The sequence below is a fragment of the Myotis nattereri genome (genome assembly GCF_964212035.1).
Source record: "Myotis nattereri genome assembly, chromosome: 3".
Classification (NCBI taxonomy): domain Eukaryota; kingdom Metazoa; phylum Chordata; class Mammalia; order Chiroptera; family Vespertilionidae; genus Myotis; species Myotis nattereri.
Genome location: NC_138077.1, coordinates 146859331 through 146882962, shown reverse-complemented (window position 1 = coordinate 146882962; position 23632 = coordinate 146859331). Strand labels below are relative to the sequence as shown.

Genomic DNA, 23632 nt, shown 5'->3' with positions numbered 1-23632 from the left:
TGGGCCTGCCCTCTGCCACCCGGGTGCGGGCCTAAGCCAGCAGGTTGTTATCTCCTGAGGGGTCCTGGATTGTGAGAGGGCCCAAGTGGGGCTGAGGGCCCCAGCCCCCCCCTCCCCCCCTGCGCCAGTGCACAAATTTTTGTGCACCAGGCCTCTAGTAAATAAAAAAAGAAAAGCAGCCCTGGCTAATGTGCTCAGTGGTTAGAGCATCAGATCTCGGACCTAAGGGTTGTAGATTTGATTCCTCGTCAAGGGCAAGTATCTGGATTGCAGGTTTGATCCCCAGTCCTGGTTGGGCACATGCAGGAGGCAATCTATCAATGTGTCCCTTTCACATTGATGTTTCTTTCTCTACCTCACCCCCTCCCTCCTTTCCACTCTCTTTAAAAATCAATGGGAAAAATATCCTGGATGAGGATTAACAACAACAACAAAAAAAGGGGTTAGTATTTTTTAGCCCTAGCAGAGTGCACCAACCATTTTAAAACCATGTCTTCACATGGTCTTCCCTCTGTGTATGTTTGTATCCTAATTTCCTCTTCTTAAAGGATACCAGTCATATTAGATTAGGGCCCAACTAATTACCTCATTTTAACTTATTTACTTCTTTACAGACTCCATATTCAAATGAAGTCAAATTCTGAGGTACTGGAGATTAGAACTTCAACAAACAAATTTTTGGAGGACACAATTTAGCTCATAACTACAAGATATATGTAGTGCAATTTTTTCTGACACTCTGAGGTTGCCTTTCCCTAGCTTGATAGTGTCTTGTTCTTAATTTTAACATGGTCAAATTCATCAAATATTTTTATAATTAGCATTTTTGTGTCCTATTTAAGTAATCAACCTACTCCAAGGTCTTGAAGATCTATTTTTATTTCTAAAGGTTTTATTGTTTTCCTTTCACTTTAAATCAACTATATATTTGTAAATAACTTTTGTGTAGAGTCTGAGGTCAGGTCAAGACACTGATTTTGTCATAAATCAGTAACTTTACATCTGTAGGTCCATTTCTGGACTCTAATCTATTCCACTGATTAATGTATCTACCCTATGCCTATATTGTCACTCTCAATATCTACTGTTTAATAACAGGTCCTGCTATCTAGTAAATTAAATTGTGAAGTTATATTTTCTTCTTCAAGTTTATCTTGATTATTCCTATTCTTTTGAGTTTTTGCATGAATTTTATAATCAGTGTGATGTTTCAAAAAAATACTTCTGGTATTGGGATTGCATTGAATCTAAATTAATTTGGAGACAATTGACATCTTTATAATATTGACTCTTTTAATCCTTAAAGTGGTATATCACTCAATTAATTATATTTTCCTTAATTTTCTTATAATAATGATTTTTAGTTTTCATGTGGTGATATTGAATATCTTTTGCTACTGTATTACTGAGATTTCTGATGTAATTTTTAATGGTAGTTTTAAAATTATTTCTATCTCTTTTATTTGACTGGTATATAATAATGCAATTGATTTTTAAATTAAAATATAATTCACACCATAAAACCCATTCCTATAAGTATACAATTCAGTCTGTTTTAATATATTCCCAAGGTTGTGCAACTACCACCTTACTTTAATTCCAAAACATTGTCATCACCACAAAAAGAAATCACATACTATTAGTAGTGGCTCCTCATTTTTTCCTATTCCTGCTCCCTCAATCACTAATCTACACATATATTCCTCTGCAGCCATATCTTTGCTTTAATGCAAAACAGGAATATATATAGCTACTTACCTTTATTGGGTTCTGCTACAGTAGACCTATCTGAATGTTTAAAATGGGAAATCTCTGTTACTGATTTTTTTCGTATAATTATTTGATTTCCAAGCCTCTTGGGTCCTAAGTAAAAGACTGTAAATTTTTGCTGAATATCAAGTCCAACTGGAAAAAGGAAAAAAGCATATAAGTGATTATCCTAGACAAGAGGCCCGGTGCATGAAAATTATTGCACTGGAGTGGGGGTCCCTCAGCCCGCCTGCCCCCTCACAGTCCGGGATCCCTCAGGGGCGGGAGGCGACCCGGCGATCAGGGAAAGGTGATGCACTCATCACACCTCTGCTGCTGCCATTGCCTGCAGCACAAGCCTCAGTCGGCCCTGGTTACCTGAGCCTCGGGTGGCCCTGGGCGGCTGGGCGGCTGCCATCCAAAGCTTGCCTGTGCCTCAGGCCAGCCCTGGGAGGCTGGGGGGCTGAGGAGACTGGGGGACTCTGGAGGCAGGTGCCCTGGCAGGGCTGAGGAGACTGGGCATCACCATTTTGTGGCTATGGGTGCTGTCATCTTTGAGGGTGTGGAAGTCAATTAGCATACTCCCTCCTTATGGGCTGTGGGCGCTGCCATCTTTGCAGCCTGCTGCTCAGTCATTTGGTCGTCCCTCACTAACCCCCTGCTGGCCTGGTCGCCCCACGCAGCCTGTTCAGTTGTTTGTTCGGCTGCAACAGTTGCTTAGGCTTTTACATATACATAGATAATAAAAGCCTAATATGCTAAGTGTCTGGTCATCCGTTTAACCAATGAAAGCGAAATATGCTAAAGATATACTGAGGCCGCTCAACTGCTCGCTATGATGTGCACTGACCACCAGGGGGCAGACAGCTGACTGGTAGACCAGTCGTTATGATGTGCACTGACCAACAAGGGGTAGATGCTCTGACTGGTAGGTTAGCTTGCTGCTGGGGTCCAGCCAATCATGACTGAGCGAGACAGGCTGACACGCTCTGGAGCCCTCCCACAGTCCCTTCCCAGATGGCTAACCTCCCGTGTCCCTCCCCCACCCCGATTGTGCACTGGTGGGGTCCCTCGGCCAGGCCTGTGCCCTCTCACAATCCGGGGCCCCTCGGGAGATGTCAGAGAGCCAGTTTTGGCCCTACAACAGAACAACCAGTCGCTATGACGCGCACTGACCACCAGGAGGCAGACGCTCGATGCAGGAGCTGGCCCCTGGTGGTCAGTGTGCTCCCACAGGGGGAGTGCCACTCAACCAGAAGCCGGGGTCATGGCTGGTGAGTGCAGCAGCAGTGTCTTCATTCCTTCAATGAACTTACCATATTCAGAACTAATTAGATTTATGCTAAGTTCTGCAGATTTAAGAGCTCTCTTCACATCAATCTTTTTAGTCCAATTTCCAGCTTTTAGCAAAACAGAATCCCTGAAAAAGAGTACTTTAATGTATCACTTAATTAATAATCTGAACACTAAATAAAATAATATGTTAATATTCAAGAGCTGATTGATTCTAAGATATATCCTATCTGGTAGTAAACTGAAGTCAGTATTGAAAGTTACTTTCCCCAGATTCTTGGAAGAGGAACTGGAATGTCAGTGGAACTACCATTACCATAATTTTCTTAACTACACATTGACCCAAAAGCTGATTCCAAGTTGCACTGACTCACTTCAGGCCACCTGATATATAGTTGCTATCAATAACCCATGAGCTTATCCCTTAATCACTCACTGTAAAAATAGCTATACATAAATTACATGACTTTATGAGCACTTCAATAGTATAAGATTGATCTAAAATAGTTTGTATTTAATAACACCACAAACAAATCAACAACCAATTTTGTGACTGAACTTATTTTAGTCTCATATAATTAAGGTTGTCATTAGATTTTGTTGTCAGAGAGAATAAAGATTTGTATAATGATACTAGAGGCCTGGTGCACAAAATTCACGCACTCAGGGAGGGGTTCCCCTCAGCCAGGCCTGTGCCCTCTAGCAGTCCAGGAGTCCTTGGGGGATGTCCAACTGATGGCTTAGGTGGGGAGTGGGCCTAAGCCATCAGCCAGACATCCTTAGCGCTGCCACGGAGGCGGGAGAGGCTCCCACCACCACAGCTGCTGTGAGCCTGGCCTCTGACTGAGCAGCACTCCCCCTGTGGGAGTGCACTGACCACCAGGGGGCAGCTCCTTCACTGAGCATCTGCCCCTTGGTGGTCAGTGCACATCATAGCAACCGGTCATTCTGCCATTCGGTCGATTTGCATATTAGCATTTTATTATATAGGATATTCTCTATAAGTTTGCCATGGCTAGTTGCAGGAGCATAATTATCAGTGAAAGGGATATCCTATCAGTCACTGCAGTTTCTTCAGGAACCTTGCATGGGACATTTTAGGAAGGTATTCTCTATACCAGCAGTTCTCAACCTGTGGGTTGCGACCCCTTTGGCGGTCGAACGACCCTTTCACAGGGGTCGCCTAAGATCATCCTGCATATCAGATATTTACATTATGATTCATAACAGTAGCAACATTACAGTTATGAAGTAGCGATGAAAATAATTTTATGGTTGGGTCACAACATGAGGAACTGTATTTAAAGGGCCAGAAGGTTGAGAACCACTGCTCTATACACTGGCAACAATTAAGAGATTTCAGAGTCACTGCCATTCCTGAATTTATAAGTATATACAATAATATGATTAGGAAGGAGCATAGGCTCTGGAGTCAGACTGCTTGGGTTCAAATCTAGACTTTAAAGAACCTAAATGTCCTTGAACAACTGATTAAATTCTCTTGGTCTCAATTTCTTCTACAAAATGTAATTAATAGTAGCATTTGTCCCGTACAAAGATTAAAAAATTAAATACCTGGAACCTACTAATTGCTCAAAAATATTAGCTATAGCTATAATTGATATCCTTAGAGTTTGTTTATGACATCTTGGAAAAAAGAGCAGTATTAGAAAAACCAACTCAAGTGAAAATTACAGAATGGCATGCTAAAGAACTAGGTATAAGGGAAGTACCTCCTTTATATATATGATCTGGTTGGCTGTATCCTATAATGGAGCTATAGTAGTTTGTTAGATTTAAATGTTGAAATAAAAGATATATTTTGAAGTGAGTGGTAAGGTCATGAATGACTGAAGAAAAGCAACAAATAAGAAAGTTCAGCAACAGTGGACTATAGATACTCCTAAAGGTTATCTGTTCACTTGTTTCCAACTTTGTTCATTATAGTACCAAATACAATAATCTAAAACAACAGACTCAATGTTAATATCTTCTTTAAAAGACAAACAGAGATACTACCCCATTATAGTATCAGAAACATGTAAATTAATTAATCCTACAATGATTGTATTACTTTTTCTACTCAGTGGGTTTTTTTCTTTTATACTATAGACTTAGAAATAAAATGAAATAGAAATTTTTACACTTACATAATTTTGTGCTTAAAAACCAGTTGATTATCTGTATCACCTATGATTAAGGTAACATAGTGAAAATCTGGTGCTGTTCTTTTAGTTTGTAGCTGTTCAAAGTTTCTTAATGTAATGGTCACTAATATTTCCGCCATCATGTCACTATATCTTGCAATCTTTAAAAGAGGATAGGCATAAAAAATATTAAAAATAGCCTTACTACTCATACTCAGATCCAACTCATCTATGAGTAGCATTATTCCTGATAAGACAATCAAAATATCTAGAAAATAAAATATTTACCTGTTTGACTTCGAGTTCATATTTTGGAAGATACATCACTGTTTCTTTTATTTGAGTTCCAAAAGGGGGATGCCTATTTAAAATCTAAAAACATTTATATCATTATATTATGACCACACTAAAAATTATTTTAGTAAAATACTTTATATAACAAATAGGTTTTTGTTGTTATTGTTGTTAATCCTCACCTGAGGATATTTTTCCCATTGATTTTGGAGACAGTGGAAGGGAGGGAGGAAGAGGACGAGGGAGAGAGAGAGAGAGAGGAAAAGAGAGAAAGAAACATCGATGTGAGAGAGATTGGAATCAAACCTATAACCCAGGCACATTGTCCCTGACTGGGAATCAAACCCTCAACCCTTAGGTGCCCGGGCCAACACTCTAACCACTGAGCACAACAGCCAGGGCTAGTCAATAGTTTTAGTAATGCTTATTACTTAAAACCTTAAGTTAAAATACTTATAAGAAGAAAAATCATTTTACTAGAAATAAATATATAAAAGTTAAGCTTTAGAATTCACATTAAGAACAGAGGTAATATTAGGAATAAGTGAATGTTAAATACCAGTTCAAGTTCCCTTGCATCTGTTTCTTCTATTTTTTTAAAGGAAGTCAAACCTGCATTAACCATTGCATTTGACAATGTTATACCTGTGGAAAATTAATCAAATAGCAGTTTTTAAACAATCTATTTTAAACAAAATATATATTTAAATATTTAACTACATTAGTAAAAAAGTTAGATTCAGACTAATAACTGATTTATATTTTTACTGATTTCAGAGAGGAAAGGAGAGGAAGAGAGAATCAATGATCGGCTGCATCCTGCACAACGCCTACTGGGGATCAAGCCTGCAAGTCGGGCATGTGCCCTTGACTGGTATCGAATTTGGGACCCTTCAGTCTTCAGGTTGATACTCTATCCACTGTGCCAAACTGGCTAGGGCTAATTTTTTAAAGTTTTAAAAATCTTTTCAGTTAAATTAGTTGGGAAGTGACATTATTCAGTTGTTTATATCTTTTTTTCAAATCGAAATAAACATACATTTGCTTACTATACAAAAGAAAGAGGAATTCTTTGGTTCACAAAGACTAAAGAGGAATTCTTTAGTTTTATCATATGTCATCCATAAAGCAAGTACCAAGAGACACCTATTATTATATTCGTGTTTGAAAAAGGCAACATGATTCAGGGATGAGAATATTGCTTTATGAAACTATGGTATTCTGAGCATTTCTGTCTTAGAGTTCTCTCTTGTCTGTACCTAAATAAGATAATTTTACACTTCTGCTTAAAATTTCCAATACCTTTCCATTGCAATTGGAATAAAATTACAATTTCCTTACTATAGCCAAACTCCCTTACCTATATGCCTTGACCACAGCCTACCTCTCCCATCTAATTGTCTACCCTTCTCCTCTTGCTGAATATTGTCCAGCCACAATATGTATTTTGTTCCTTAAATATATCAAGTTCACTTCCATCTTTGGACCTTTTCTTTTTGCTTTAAGAAACTAAAATTTTAGTTTCAAACTCATGAATGAACTTAACCAAATCCCCAAATAGAAGATATTGTCAGAAGTATAAAATTCCAAAATATTACCACTCTGTGTACGCACATATATTACTGATGATGGTATGACACTCCTATTTCCTTACTCATATCTTTATTCTTTCATGGGAATTTTTCTTATACTTAAGACACAACTACTATTCATAATTCCTTAATGTTCATTTTCATTTTCCCTCAAAACTTCTCCTAAATTTTAATTTTTCAGTTTATAAACATTGCTGAAAATCAATGTGTATTCTTTATTTCTTTCCTGATGCTCTTATAAGAGCTTAGATTTGTTTTGCTTGATTCACTTTTCTATGATTAAATGTAGAAAAATGTTAGAGTTCAACAATTAGGGAGATAACAGAATTCAACCAACACTCAGACTGACAATATTCTAAGGTCAGAAAGACTGGCTTTTTCAAGTACAATGAAACTTTTATTAGTAACCATTTAATCTAATTTCAACTTTTTTTTTTTTTTTTTTTTAATATTTTTTATTGATTAAGATATTACATATGTGTACCCTCTATCCCCCCTCTCCCCGCTCACCCCCTCACCCCCCCATTGTCCATGTCCATTGGTTAGGCCTATATGCTTACATATAAGTCCTTTGGTTGATCTTTCCCCCTTGCCCCCACCCTCCCCTACCTTCCCTCCAAGGCCCGACAGTCCAATCAATGCCTCTCCGTCTCTGGATCAGTCCTTGTTCATCAGTTTATGTTGTTCATTATATTCCACAAATAAGTGAGATCTTGTGGTATTTATCCGCTCTCCAGTTCCATCCATGCTGTGGCAAATGGTAAGAGTTCCTTTTTCTTCTTCCTCTTCTTAAAGAATACCTTTCAGCATTTCATATAATGCTGGTTTGGTGGTGATGAACTCCTTTAGCTTTTTCTTATCCGTGAAGCTCTTTATCTGACCTTCCATTCTGAATGATAGCTTTGCTGGATAAAGTAATCTTGGTTGCAGGTTCTTGCTATTCATCTCTTTGAATATTTCTTGCCACTCTCTTCTGGCCTGCATGGTTTCTGTTGAGAAATCAGCTGACAGTCGGATGGGTACTCCCTTGTAGGTAACTGACTGTCTTTCTCTTGCTGCTTTTAAGATTCTCTCTTTATCCTTTGCTCTTGGCATTTTAATTATGATGTGTCTTGGTGTGGTCCTCTTTGGATTCCTTTTGTTTGGGGTTCTCTGCGCTTCCTGGACTTGTAAGTCCATTTCTTTCACCAGGTGGGGGAAGTTTTCTGTCATTATTTCTTCAAAAAGGTTTTCAATATCTTGCCCTCTCTCTCCTTCTGGTACCCCTATAATTCTGATGTTGGTACGCTTGAAGTTGTCCCAGAGGTTCCTTACACTATCTTCATATTTTTTGAATCTCTTTTCTTTTTTCTTTTTCGGTTGGGTATTTTTTGTTTCTTTGCATTTCAAATCTTTGACTTGATTCTTGGGATCCTCTTGTCTGCTGTTGGATCTCTGTAAAGTATTCTTTATTTCAGTCAGTGTATGCATAATTTCTAATTGGTCCTTTTTCATGACCTCCATGGTCTCACCATACTCCTTGAGGGATTTATTAAATTTATCGGCGGTTTCCATAAAATTCTTGACAAACCTTATAAACGTGGCCTTGAACTCTATATCCAGTCGTCTGGCCTCCTCCGTTTCTGCCAATTGTGACCTGTTTCTTTGTCTCCGCATTTTGGCTGCTTCCCTGTGTTGATAGAGTGGCCTGCGCACTGGGTGTCCTGTAGGGCCCAGTGGCTCAGCCTCCCCAGTTACCTGGGGTGGACACTCTTGGTGCACTCTTGGTGCCTCGATTGTTGTAGGATCACTGGGAGGAATTGACCTCCAGGCCAATTGGCTGTGGGAAGCAGCTGTGTCTGAAGTGGGAGAATGGACCCCCTCTGACCACTGGGTACAGTGGCTCCTGGATCTAAGGAGGTGCTAATTCAGCCCCTGCCTGAGGCCACACAGCAGGAACTACGAAGAGGCTCAGCTGTGAAGCAATGCAAGCCGCTGCGGGGCCTTGGGCCTTCTCTTGGAAGTTCCGGGTCTGGCTGGCCCGGCTGCAGTTAGGTAATTATCAGGTTGCAAAGTTCTGGGGCATTCACATGCAAATACCTCTGCCGCAGCCCGGGTGGGGCGGGGTCTCAGGGAGTCAAAGGGCGGGGAAAGACGCTATGGCTGATTCTCCGCGCCCGGAGTCGCGCGTCTCAGTGTCCCGGCAATGGCTGCAAGCACCTCCGAGGAAAATCCGCCCCCAAGTTCGCCCGCTGCCGCCTGAGAGAGCAGCCTCTGCCCGTATGAGTCCTGGGTCCCCAGAGACTTCCCAGAACCGGAGTTCAGAGCAGTCGGGAGCTTGTGATTCAAAAAGACAGCCGCGTCCTCAGGTGCCACCCCCTTTCCGCGCGCGCGAGCCGCCGCCGTACCTCTGCACTCAGCCTCCGCAGCTCCTCTGGCTCTCAGCGTGCTTTTCTTTTCTTCTAGTTGTAGAAATTACACTCAGCCAGCCTTCCTGTTGTTTTGGACGATGTTTGCTCCGTCCTTTGGGCTAATTTTCAATTGTTGTGGGAGGCGACTATTTCCCGGTGTTTATCTATGCCGCCATCTTAGTTTTTTTCCTAATTTCAACTTTTTCTGTAAATTGCTATTTCCTAACTGTTATATGGAACCTCCTTCACAATTCAGAACTCTTGTCTTCGTGGGATGAGTGTGGCATTTGGTTTGCCCGGACTTCTGTAGGAAAGTGACCCTTTTCATCAGGAATCTCTCCTCGAATTGGACCTGACTTTCACCAGCCAATCCCCACCTTCACCCCAGCTCCTAGAACTAGTCAGCTCTCTGCTACCAACTGATTTCAAATTTCAAGGAAATAAAAAAGTAGATCTTTGTTATAAGGAATAATAACACAATCCTTAATGATCCCTTACATGATTTTTTTCATGTCCCAAGATGCATATCCTATATAATAAAAGCATAATATGCTAAGTGTCCGACCAATTGGTCAACCATTCGGTAGACCGCTCGACCAGTTGCTATGATGTGCACTGACCACCAAGGAGCAGACACTCTGACTGGTAGGTTAGCTTGCTGCTGAGGTCTGGCCGATCGGGACTGGGCAAGAGGGCTGGACACACCCTGGAGCCCTCCTGCAGTCCCTCCCCGGCAGGCCAGCCCCCAACAGCCCCAAATGGGACTGGGCGAGATGGTCCCAATTGGCCCCAATTGCTGGCCAGGTCGAGGGACCCCACCATGCACAAATTCGTGCACCGGGCCTCTAGTAAAATTGTAAAGCTAACTAGACTGTCAGTCATGGTCTAACAACTCTCTTTTTAGAGTTCTACCTAAGAAGGAAGAGGGTCACAAAGCCAATGGCAGCAAACTGGAAAACTCCAGAGTGTTTTAGTCATATCCTGGTCTTTGTAAATGTCCCCCTCTAGAGTCTTTCAGTTCACACCCTGAACTAGATCCCAACAGACAGGAAATAGTCAGGCATAATCTTTTGTCTGCAGAATCTTTAAGAAGATTAGTACTAATATCATGCTGTTATTGAAAACAATAAAGTTGAGATATAAGTAAGTAGTATAATTTTCTATAATGAATTAGGAATGCCAAGACTGCTAGTTCTGTACCTTGTCACTGAGATAAAAACAAAATAGTCATAAAAGTGGAAGAGAGAGCAACTCATAGTTACCTAGTTACTAAAACAAAATTTCACTTTTGATTTGAAAACAAATTTAAAAGTAAGAGCAATAGTTTTCATTGGGTTTCCTAATTAATTTAAAATGGAATCCTTTAAGCCAGAGTAAATAAAAATCAGACTTTCAAGACAAGTAAAGTACAGTACCTCATTTAGGCCTACAAACATAGTTTTCCTTTATAGGTCTATAACAGAGATGGCGAACCTTTTGAGCTGGGCGTGTCAGCATTTTGAAAACCCCTAACTTAACTCTGGTGCCGCGTCACATACAGAAAAATTTTGATATTTGCAACCACAGTAAAACAAAGATTTATATTTTTGATATTTATTTTATATATTTAAATGCCATTTAACAAAGAAAAATCAACCAAAAAAATGAGTTCGCGTGTCACCTCTGACACGCGTGTCATAGGTTCGCCATCACTGGTCTATAATCATCATAGAATAATTTTCCTAACAGCAAAATAAATTGCAAACATTGACAAACTGCCTGCCTGTATTCAGTACCTACCGATTTTTTCCAGCTGTTTGGATACATGCAGAGAGTTTTCCCAAAGTTTACATCGAAAACATTTAGCTAAAATCAAACTGTTCAATAGTACAGCAAAGTTCTTTCCTTGAAGAGCCACAAACTCTGACAACCCTACAATAAAAGTTTTCAATATTAAATCTAGTACACTAGTTAACTGAAAAAATATTGAAAATACAAGAATCCCGTAACATACATCTTGTAATTCGTGAGCCACTTCTGAAAATCTTTGAGGTATCTTGTGTCAAAGCAAAGTCCTGTATGGGAATGCATCCTAACTGAGCCTGAATAAGACTGGGGAGAAAAAAAATTCATTATTTACTTTTAAAAATTATTACCTCACAGTATTTGACATCATTGACTGAAATATCTCTTCTTAAAATTCCTCTCTGCCTTGATTTCTGTGACAATACATGATCTATATTTTATATCATTATTGTTGCAAGTATTTTTTACTTCTTTTTTCCAATATCCAAAAGTTCAGTTCTCACTTCCCTTCTCTTCTTTATTCACCTCTCTTTCTCTCAAAAATCTCATTTCTTCTCAAGACTTTCATTATCTCTAGATTGATAAACGTCTAATGCTTACAGGGCACAGTCACTTAGACCATTTAACCTCAACACATCTAAATTATTTGTCATATTCTCCTTCAATACAGTTCTGTCTTTGGGTTTTATTATATATAAGTATTATAGAAAAACAATACAAACTGTATAATCAACAAATATTTATTAAATGCCTATGAGTAACAAGCATAATGTTAGGTGCTGATGACTCTGTTCAACATATGGTCAGTATCATATTAGTTAATTATTAGAAATCAGCAGCTGCTTGGCTTCAAAATTTGAGAGCTATGTAGTAAAATAAGAAATAAGGAGCTACCAGCCACTGTGCTATTATCCCAGGTTCTTTGCTACTTATTTCTACTGTTTACTTATCTAACCAGAAATTGATACACAATAACTCTATGGATGTAATTAAAATCATTAGACTCTCTTGTATTCTCTCTTGGTGGCTATTTTCTAGAAAATTTGTAGTCATATATTTTATAGAAAATAAGAAAAACAAAACAAATGGAGCAAATGTACAATTAAAAAGAAAAAGACAGAAGGAAGAAAATAAAGACAAAAATCAGAAATTAGTGAAATAGAAAATAATAGAAAGCAAAGATAAAAAAAACCCAACTAAAGTGAATAGAACTATTAAACATAGTCAATACCTAAAAATAAATGACTTAAAAAGATTACAATATAGCCCAGCCGAGGTGGCTCAGTGGTTGAGCATTGATCTATGAACCAGAGGTCAGGGTCCAATTCCCAGTCAGGTCACAAGCCTGGGTTGCAGGCTCAATCCCCAGTGTGGGATCTGCAAGAGGCAGCGAATCAATGATTCTCTCTCATCATTGATGTTTCTATTTCTCTCTCCCTCTCCCTTCCTCTCTGAAATCAATAAAAAATATATATATTTTAAAAAAAGATTACAATAGAGAAACCCCTTGCATATCTGATTATGAAAAAGAAAAGGACACAAATACTATTAGAAACTAGAAAGGAGACATTATATATTTAGAGGAACATTTTAACTTATTAGAGAACAAAACTTTATGCCATAAAAACTAGCAAGGTAGATGAAATGAATGATATCTCAGAAACATATAAATTAACAAAAATTGACTCAATAAAAGTTAGAAACCCTGTAAAAAACAAAGAACATAAAAATTTTTTTAGAGAAACCCAACTCTCAGATCCAGTAACTGTGGTGAACTAAAAGGGGTTGCTGCTTCTCTACCCTGAACCCAAACCTGTTTTTACAAATAAGCGAGAAGGAGGTTGATGGATCCCAGAATCTAATCCAAAAAGTGTGAAAAATCCCTTGGTGGTGAAACATTGGAAACTTGATCACTAAAAACAGTAATAAGACAAGTTTTTATCTACAAGTTAAGGAAAACAGTTAAAAAAACAACACTAGAAATCAAGGAAATAACTATTAGAAATCACTCTTTATAGAAAATGTGCACGAAATTTGTGCACATTAAAAGGGAATTAGAGGAAATATTTTAATATTGCTATTTGCTCTTTCTCTATAACAGAAGTGTCAGAGATGAAAGAAAATTAGTAAAATGTATATGAAAATCTTCCTCCTGTCAGAGTCTGGGGTGCACTGCGGGACCCAGAGTCAAGTCCCTGCCCACCCACGTGTGCCTCAAAATCATGCGAGACCCAGATCCAGCCGGCCCCACCCCCATTGGGCAAGATCCAGACCCGGCTGGCCCCACCCCTGTCAAGCCCCGCTGGGTGGGGGGGTGCACCCTCAGGTCCCCTGGCCCGGTGCTGGGCAGGGGGCGCAGCCTCAGGTCCTCCAGCCTGGTGCCAGGAGGGGGGCACAGTTTCAGGTCCCCTAGCCCAGTGCCAGGGTGGGGGCACGTCCTGAGGTCCCCGTCAAGCCCCACCAGGTGGAGTCGTGGCCTGAGGTCCCCTGGCCCGGGCTGGGGCAGAGGGCGTGGCTGAGGTCCCTCGGCCCAGACAGGGGTGGAGGGTGCAGCCTGAGGTCCCCGGACTGGCACCGGGGCAGGGGGCATGCCTTGAGGTCCCCCAGCCCGGCGCTGGGGTGGAGGGCATGGCCTGAGGTCCCCTGTCAGGCCCCACCAGGTGTGGGCGCAACCTCAGGTCCCCTGCCCCAGCCCGGCGCCATGCAGCCTCTGGTCCCTGCTGATCGCTCGTTATGGCTCCTTATGGGAACCCTGCCTCTGCTGTGGGTGCAGCCATCTTGTGTTATGGGAACCCCACCTCTGCTGTGGGCGCAGCCATCTTGTGACAGTGTGAGGGTTAATTTGCATATTACCTCTTCATTATATTAGGATGATTGTCTACCTAGGAACTTCCAGCAAACCAACTTAAGAACTATTAGTACTGTTGATAGTTTGGCGAGATAGCCAAATAAAACAATCAAAATTAAAAAAAAAAGTGGCCTTCCTATATATCATCAATGAATGATTTATAAAATGCAACGTTATGTTATTCAATGTAAAAAAGGATGCTGGCCTGGACAGTGTTGTTCAGTGGTTGAGCGTTGACCCATGAACCAGGAGGTCATGGTTTGATTCCTGGTCAGAGAACATGCCTGGGTTGCAGGCTCGATCGCCAGTGGGGGACATGCATGAGACAGCCAATCAAGGATTCTCTCTCATCATTGATGTTTTGGTTTTTTTTAATCCTCACCCAAAGAGTGAGGATATTTTTTTCCATTGATTTCTAGAGAAAATGGAAGGGAGGGGGGGGGAGAGAGAGAGAAACATCAATGTGAGAGAGACACATTTATTGGTTGCCTCCTGAACACACCCCAACTTGGATTAGGGATCAAACCTGCAACTTAGGCATGTGCTCTTGAACAGGAATCGAATCTGTAGGCCAATGCTCTAACCACTGAACATGCTGGCCAGGATTCATCATTGATGTTTCTATCCCTCTTTCCCTCTCCCTTCTTTTCTCTGAAATCAATTAAAGAAAACATATTTTTTTTAAAAAACTCTGTTCATACTATCAAACTATGTAAAATGCCAAGAAATAAACCTAACAAGAGATATAAATCCTAAATAATCTTACCTAATAATAGACAAACATGTAAATTGACCATACCTTTGCTATGCTAACCAGCCAATCAGGAGTATGCAAATTAACCTAACAAAGATGGCGGTTAATTTGCATACATAGGCTCCAAGCGGTGGAGCGAAGCCTGACGGCCTCGGAGCAGCGACAGCCGGAGCCCGGCCAGAGCGAAGGCCTATGTCCCAGGTGCCGGAGGAAAACCGGTGCCAGCAGCCAGGGGAAAGGAAGGCCTATTGCACGAATCTCTTCATGCAACAGGCCTCTAGTTAAATATAAAATACCACAGAAAGACATAAAGATCTGAATGGATGAAGAGAGACCATATACCTAAATAGACTTCAAAACTATAAGAAGAATTCTTCCCCAAACTAATCTATAAAGCCAATTTCAACAGGACTTTTTATAGACCTTGATGAACTGACTCTAAAGTTCATAGGGATCTAGCCCTGGCAAGTGTGGCTCAGTTGGTTGAAGCATCATCCCATGCAGTGAAGGCTAGTGGGTTCAATTCCCAATCAGGGCACATACCCAGGTTGCAGGTTCGATCCCCAGTAAGGGCTGGGGTGCAGGAGGTAGCCAATAGATGATGTCTTTATCTCTCCTTCTCCCTTCTTCTCTCTCCAGAATCAATGAAAAACATATCCTCCAGTGAGGATTAAAATAAAAATAATAAAAATAAAGTCCATAGGGATCAAAAGTTCATAATGATCATAGGGAGAAAACTGCAGTAATAGCTCAAAACATCTTTTACAGATCAATAAGGAGGGACTTGCCTTATCAGATAACAAAACATGCAATAAAAGAAGAGTAAATAAAACAATGTGGTATTGTCACAGCAACAAAATAAATAGACTAACAGTAAATATTTATCAAATACTCCTGACTATCTTTGGAAGACAAAATATAATTAATTCTTAACTCATACCATACATAAAAATTAACTCCAAATGCCTTATGAAAAGCCTACAAGTAAAAATAAAATGATTTTAAAGTATTAGAAGAAATGATAGGAAAAGTCCTATGATTTTAGAATGCAGGGCAGAGACTGCTTTCCTACCAACATTTATTCTCACTTTCCTTCTTAAAAGCAAAATCCCAGTTTTAATCTAGACACATGCCACCAAGACATTTCCCAGTCTCCTTTGCATGTAGGCATAGCCATGGAACTAGGTGCAAAAGTGAGTTAGGACTTCCAAGAAGTCTACTGAACCGAGAGAGGATACTCAAATGTAAGGGCTACAGCTCTAGCAGTCTTTTTGGACAATGAGGTAACCTTGAAATAAGTCATGAAGCTACCTCAGACTCTCTACTTTGAGTTATCTATTCTGTGATAAAAAAGTAGCCTATCTTGTTTAAGCTATTGGTATTCATTTTATTGCTCTTTGACTGTAGTTGAGGCTATTCTAAGAAATACAAGATATAAAAGATCTTCCTAACATGATTTTATAGCAGTTTAAATAACATGTATATTCCCTAATAATTATTTCCCTCCTAATAATAATATTCCCTTCTATATCCTAAACCAAGCACATGGCATAGCATATCATAGCATTTGTGATTGCAAACTGAATAAAAATCATATTTCCTTTTGCATAAAACCAATTATGTATATTCCCTCCTAATTTTAAATTATAACTTTTTACTCATTAGATTGGCAAAAGTTCAAATATGCAAAACCACTATTGAGAAAATGTATGAAAATAGTCACTCTTTTTACATTGTGGATGGGAACTGTCAGAAAAGCCTTTTCAAAGGCAATTTGGCATTATACGTGAAATCTTTTCATGTATGAACCCTTTTATCCAGAAATCCTTGAAAAATATGGTATAAGTTCATTTCAGCACCAATTATACTAGCAAATATTTATAAACTATATCTCTTCATTAAGAAGTGGTTAAAATTATAATATATTCATACTCTAGGATGTATTGCTATTAAAAGACATATTGCTATTATAATAAATGAAGTTGATATGTGTATATACTGATATAGAAAGAATATGACATTACTAGAGCAATAATTATAGCATGAACTTGCTTATATATAGACATTACAAATGTTTATTAGCACACCAATATGTATGAAATAAATTGAAAGGAAATAAATAGAAAAATTTACATCATACTACTGGGGAAGGGAGATAGGGGGTAGTCAAGGGTGACATTACTCTTTGCTTTATAAATTTTACTTTTGACTCTTTACAAATAAATCCATGTTTTCCTTTCAAAATATAGTAACAAGAAACAAATTAATGAGACATCACTGATTTGGAAATATATACTGAGTTCACTGGAAAATGTCATTTAAGAAAACAGCTAGGGCTGAAGGCGAAAAACCTGCAAATTAAAGTTATGAAAAATAAAAAAATAACGTTAAAATAAAGGGCAGAAACTTGAAGGATAAAAATTTTAAGTTAAGAGGATTAACATCTGGAATTCAACAACGTAACAGGGAAAAGAGGAAGACATAAAAGTGGTAACTATTAGCCATCATCACCCACCAAAAGACTGTACATTCTGGATTAAGAAAGGCCCTCTCTCTCCCTGGCCAAACTCAAGTAGATGCATAAAGGAGGGAAACAATAATGGGAAACAAAATTGTTATACGCATAAAAACAATTATAAAGTCATCAAATTTAAGTTTTAAATTAATCAAAAGAATGTATGACCCAATTTAAGGCAAGATAAATAAAAGCATTAAAATTGCAAATAGGGAGTTCTCAAGAAGATGCTTGTGGAAAAACACCTTGATTTGACTCACCAGTTGATGCTACAGAGTATATCAGAAAAAAACAAAACACTGAATCAAGAGATCTAGATTCTAGTTCTAGTTCAGTCCCCAATATAGCAACATAACCTTGGGCAAGTCACAACTTCTCTAGGCATCACTTACTCCATTTGTAAAATGGGAAGATTGGGAGATAATGATCTCTAAGGAATTAGAATTTCTAGAGAAATACAGCTAAGAAGCAGAATGAAAACTTCTGTTGTCCAAGCTATAGATCGGCCTAATAAATTGTTTAGAATGGGGAGAATTTTGTTTCTGAGACATCAAGGTATTTGGGAGATAATATTCAATGTGGTATCATGAAATATCCCATGGAAGGAGTGACCTCCTCTAGCTAAGGAGGGAAGAAATTTCTTTAGCTAACTGGTTTAATTGAGAACATACAAAAATCATTTTTACCTGAAATTGTATACTCGAAATCAAAAGGTTTAACACTAAGATATAAATATTCAGAAAACCAAGCACTTGGCATAGTGCATCACTGCATTTATGATTGCAAACTGGGTAAAAGTCACTACAATTTACAGTGTAACCTGTCTACTCTTCCACTTACAACTCCTCATTATAAACTTCCCATTCTTGGCAGAATATTCATCTCACTGTCATATATGCATTCCTTTACCCATGCTTTTGCTCTCTCAGAATGCCACTGTCATTCAACAGACATTTATTACATGTGTTTTCATACTGTCCATTATTTTTATATGTATGATTCTCATTCAAGCTAATTTGAATGCTCTTGATGATAAGCATATCTTCTTTCTATCATCGACCTTGCCTAAACAGAACACACCCTCAATAAATATTTGTTGATTAAAAAATTTCACAAATCATCTGTTTAAATTGAAGTCTGAATTTTTAGAAATTAATTTCACACCTACATTCTGACTCACTTTTATGTAAATATGTTCTTTTTTATACTCAGGAAAAATGTGAAATAAATTTTAAAACTATAAAAAATGTATAAATATGAGTCATGAACAGGTAGTCAGTATTTTAAGACATTCAACAATGAATTATCTTTACCAATTTACTTTCATTTCTCTTGTTTTAATTTTTCCTTCCATTGGAAATCTGTAAATAAAAACACAAGGCAAAATTTTATTATGACTTATTTTAACAAAATAAAACCTTTTAAAATTATTTAAAATATTTTAAATTCTGTACCTGATAGTTATTCGATTTGGACTTCTGTTCAAAGTATTCAAAGTTTTCTTCTCATTTATCCTTAATTGTACATCTAGAAATTCCTTGCAGCTGGCTATCATTTTGACCTATAAAATTTCAGCATTTGTCCATTTAATTATGTCCATTCTTTCCTGTCATCCACTTTCTCTATACTTATTTCTCATGTTGCCTTGGGACACCACAGTTTTATCATTGGGCATAATAGAGCTAAAAATTTGCTTTATACATTTTGCTTCTTTAAGGATTCACCCACTCATTCATTTATTAACAGAAGTTTACAAACACCTGTTATATGTCAGACATTGTGCTAGACACTGGGACTAAGATGTTAAAGATTAACAAAATAATCTTACCACATAGTAAGCCTTCAGTAAATGTTGCTCTTAATACTATTACTACTATTATATTATTACTCCCCCTTCTATAGTTTGCAAACCATTATCTCTATTGAGGCTAACTTTGTAATGAAAAGAATGCTTTAGATATCATAGTTATGCCACATGACTTTGAGCAAAGCACTCTCTCTGCTTTGGTTTCTTGCATCTGTAAAATGAAACTAATACCTATTCTAATTCTCTTACACATGTACTGAACTAAAAATCAAATGAATTAATGTTAACATTAAGATTTTTCTACTCTTGATTTCTTCTTAAAAATAATTTTACATGTAAATGAAGCCTACTTTTCACCAATTTTTGTGCTATTTTTAGTATAATCCTACTAAAATAGTCAACTTAGATATTTTAAATTAAAATGAATGACTTAAATTTAAAAATAAATATAAATACCTTGTTTTCTAGTCATGTCCCCAGTAAAGGGAGAAAGCACCAGTACAGTTACCAGTTATCAACATGACTATCGTTCTCTTCACTGCTATAGCTGCAACGTTGCCACTACTGTTGATATCTTAGTATACCTGTTTTTACTCACATTTCCCTACAATCAGTTCTCTTTTTTTTTTTTTGGTCTATCATCAATCCTATTCTATTTCTACTGTTACTGTTATTCTGTTGCAAAAGGTTTAGGGAAGAGTTGCATATATGCGGCACATGTGTCCCTCACTGTCCCTCATTAATGGCAGACTTTCCTAATATGTCATGCCACATGATTTGGGGTCTTTCTCAACATATTGCACTTAGAAGCCACTACCAATGTAATTGGCATTCTCGTGTAAGTTGAAGGGTAACTGCCAGCATTACTCTGAGTATGTATATAAATTTTCTAAGCCCTGATACATAGATACAACTGAAAATACATTCTAAGACCTAATATTGACTATCTCATGATCAAATGTACATAAGGATGGAGGAGACATAAGCAATGTTAGAAATGCTTTCTTTTCTGCTCATTCATTCTTAAATTACATGATATACTAATTAGTTGTTTCCCCAATATTATTTTATACTGTATAAGTTTGTATTTATTTTCTAATGAAAATCAATTTACCAGATCCAGTAAAGTTTCTTTTCCACTAATTGTACAAAATTTCTTCACTGTTTCAAATGTAATATAATACCAAGCCATCAACCTTCCTGTCTCTGTGGTAAAAGATGGAAAAATAAACATTTACTCCATCAGCTGAAACAACTTGCTTTTCATGAGTTTAATAAACATTTCTTTAACATCTATTCCATGCCTGTAATGACATCAAGAACAAAAGACACACCAACAAATCTAGAAGATGTAGTCTCTGAACTTATAGGTTGGCTAGGGAGATAACCAGATGAAAATAACTGGACTAGAGAACAAAGTCCAGTTAATGATAACATTTACATATACAAACTGAAATAAAGAGGAAATTAAACTTAAGAAAATGGTCAATGTGGGGTAGCCTAGTAGAGATAATGCGTCTTGAGCAGGATTTAAAAGTAACTAATATGCCTTGGCAGAAAGGAAATAAAGCCATTATGACCTCAGGAAAAACCAAGATTTGCTAATAAAAAAAAGTAAAGTTTAAAAAAAAAAGATTATCATTAGAATACTTTTATGAGAGATGTATGGCTTGATAAACACATGGCTTGGTCATATACAGGTTATTTTACATAATGTGAGAATAATAGAATATTTCATGTTTATTGTAAAGATTAAATGCAATAATCCATGTAGAGAACTTAGCATAGGGTCTAACACTTTCATTATCAAAATATGATGATAGACTTACAGAGGCCCTGAAAGAGCCTTGAAATGCCATTAAAAGAGTTTAGATTTTAGATCTGATTTGTAAAATAAGAGTACCACTTAAAATTTTTGAGCAAAATTTTATTAGAGTTAGAATATAAATTATTTTAGAAATACAACACTGGGTTGACTGGAGTAGGGGGGTTTGAGTGGGGGTAAATAACTGATTAAATGGAATTTGTTTTAAAAGCTACTGGTTTCAATTATAAGTTGTCAAAAACATTACAAATAATTTCAAACCTTGTGAAACAGAAAATGGCTGGGAACAGGAAAACGGCATACTGCTTTTCAAGAAAAGGATTAACATTTATGTATGTACTACAGGTTTTGCTGAAGAAGGGGAAAAATTACATTCCATTAGACTTAGATACTCCATGGTACAGAAGATAAAAAAGGAACAGAGAAATAACAAGGGCAGCTTAAAAGCTGCTTTCTCAATTAGGAGTCTAGTGAATATATTCAGCAAAAATGTGAGTAATTCAATGGTTCAGAAAAATGGAGCTTCTGAGAGCAATGTGTGAGATATCAAGAATATGGTTATCAAGAAAACTAAACATAACTAGGGCATATTTAAAGCTGCTGCTCTTATCCTAAGTATTTATAAATTAATATAGGCTATATCCCTGTTAGAGAAAATTAAAGGTTTTGGTAAAAGACTTGATACTTGCTGGATTTTTAGTAAGGATGAAGGTTTCCTAAGTAAAGTATAAAAACAACATAGGAAGATTCCAGAAGTGGTTCTCTGAGGGAGCATGTGGCTTAGTGAGGCTTTGTTAGTGTCCACGATGCCAGGTGGACCATAGCCAGGTTCAAAAAGTGCAGAAAGGGGTTGGTGCAGCCCATCAAGCTCATCTTCAGACATTTGTAAAATAGATTTCAGATTTAGGTGTGGCTTTATGAGCAAGTGAATATGTGGATAGAAGCCTGTATCATTGGTTTTGATGAGTATATGAATCTCATAGTAGATGATGCAGAAGAGATTCAATCTAAAACAAAGAAAACAACTGGAATGGATCATGCTACAAGGAGATAATATTACTCTGCATCAAAGTGTCTCCACCTAGAAATGACTTAATGAAGTGAGAAATTATTGAGAAGCAATAGAGTTTGTGTTTTTCAGATGTCCTTAGTTGGGAGAATAGTTCTTACACATTTATTCATATTGGCTTACAATACCCTTATGTTACTACCAGATGACAATAAATGATGTTGAATTGTTTTTGTTTTTGTTTTTTAAAAAATAACATAGAAAGGAAGCCATGAAGAAAGTGACTCAGGTAGAAGAAATAGAAAGAATTAAAAAAGATATGCAAGTGAAGAAAAGAAGTAAGGAGGCAACTTTGCTATCAATATACTAAAGTTATTAATATTCTCATAGTAGCAAATTCAGGATAATTCAAAATAAAAGTTATACAGTTGGGGGTTGGGGTGGAGGTAGAGGCCATAAGACCTCTCACATCTCCTACTGGAGATGACCCCAGCTACTATGTTCTGAGTCCATCACCATGTTCATACCGAGATCACACTTCTCAAAGATGCTCCAAACCAATGACTGAGCATGGCAGGAATATTAAGGTAGGCTTATAAGACAAGGGACTCCTCTGATGGGCAATTTTGACTTGAAAATTCCCCATCAGCTTTGCCAAATAGTTTTAGGACTGCAAATTTTCCATCTTTCTTTTCTTCCTTCTCACCCTCCCTCCTACAGTGGTTCAAGGTGCAACCCAGTTCATTAACTTTTCAAACCTCTTGCAGTTACACACCATTTTAAGAAGGTTAAATCCTTCTTAAATTCACACAAACTAAGACTTGGCCTTTTGAGCCCTTCTCTTTTACACATTACCAAGTAGAATAACTAAAAAGCTCAACAAAAACATAAGCATACCAATGAAAATACCTAGATATTTCAGTACTATGATGACAAATTTAAAGATAAAAAACTGTATGAAGCAGAATTAAAACACAGAGGCTAAGAATTTAAATACAAAAATAAATACTGCCCTAGCTGGTTTGACTCAGTGGATAGAGCACTGGCTTGTGGACTGAAGGGTCCCAGGTTCAATTCCAGTCAAGGGCACATGCCTGGGTTGTAGGCTCAATCCCCAAGAGGCAGCTGATCAATGATTCTCTCTCATCATTGATGTTTCTCTCTCTCCCTCTCCCTTTCCCTCTGAAATCAATAAAAATATATTTTTAAAAAGTAAATACTGAAAAAGGTAAAGGAAAATATTAGTAATATATACGAATAAGAAGTCACAAAAAAGAATTTATTAGAAATACTATTTAAGAAGGTCCGTTTACATTAATGGCAGGCTAAGTATGAATCAACCCTCCTGCTGAAGGCAACTAAAATAGCTAAATGAAATACAAAAAGTATCTTTTATAAAGCATCAAAGAACTAATAAGATATTTATCTAGAAGAGGGCTTAAAACCAAAAGGATAAGTACACAAAATATTTACAAAAACTGATCACATACTAGGCCATAAACCAAGTCGCAACAAATTTCAAAAGATCATAATCATACAGAAAATGTTATCTGATCACAAAGCAACCGTAATAAAAAAAAACAACAACAAAAGCTTGTTAGAAAAGAAAGATAACTTAAAAAAT

General features: G+C 37.6%; 1 protein-coding gene across 1 annotated transcript in view; it reads right to left on the bottom strand.

Moving 5' to 3' along the window:
- Nucleotides 1-23632, bottom strand: part of HFM1 (helicase for meiosis 1) — a gene marked incomplete at its 5' end in the record, with an annotated part of 104844 nt that overhangs the window by 41565 nt on the left and 39647 nt on the right. Inside the window, 10 exons of the mRNA XM_081087768.1 lie at nucleotides 1759-1905; nucleotides 3066-3169; nucleotides 5193-5350; nucleotides 5478-5561; nucleotides 6043-6128; nucleotides 11245-11376; nucleotides 11459-11556; nucleotides 18681-18728; nucleotides 18822-18928; nucleotides 20289-20380. Of these exons, the coding sequence (XP_080943894.1) occupies nucleotides 1759-1905; nucleotides 3066-3169; nucleotides 5193-5350; nucleotides 5478-5561; nucleotides 6043-6128; nucleotides 11245-11376; nucleotides 11459-11556; nucleotides 18681-18728; nucleotides 18822-18928; nucleotides 20289-20380 (1056 nt within the window). The remainder of the gene's footprint in view (nucleotides 1-1758; nucleotides 1906-3065; nucleotides 3170-5192; nucleotides 5351-5477; nucleotides 5562-6042; nucleotides 6129-11244; nucleotides 11377-11458; nucleotides 11557-18680; nucleotides 18729-18821; nucleotides 18929-20288; nucleotides 20381-23632) is intronic.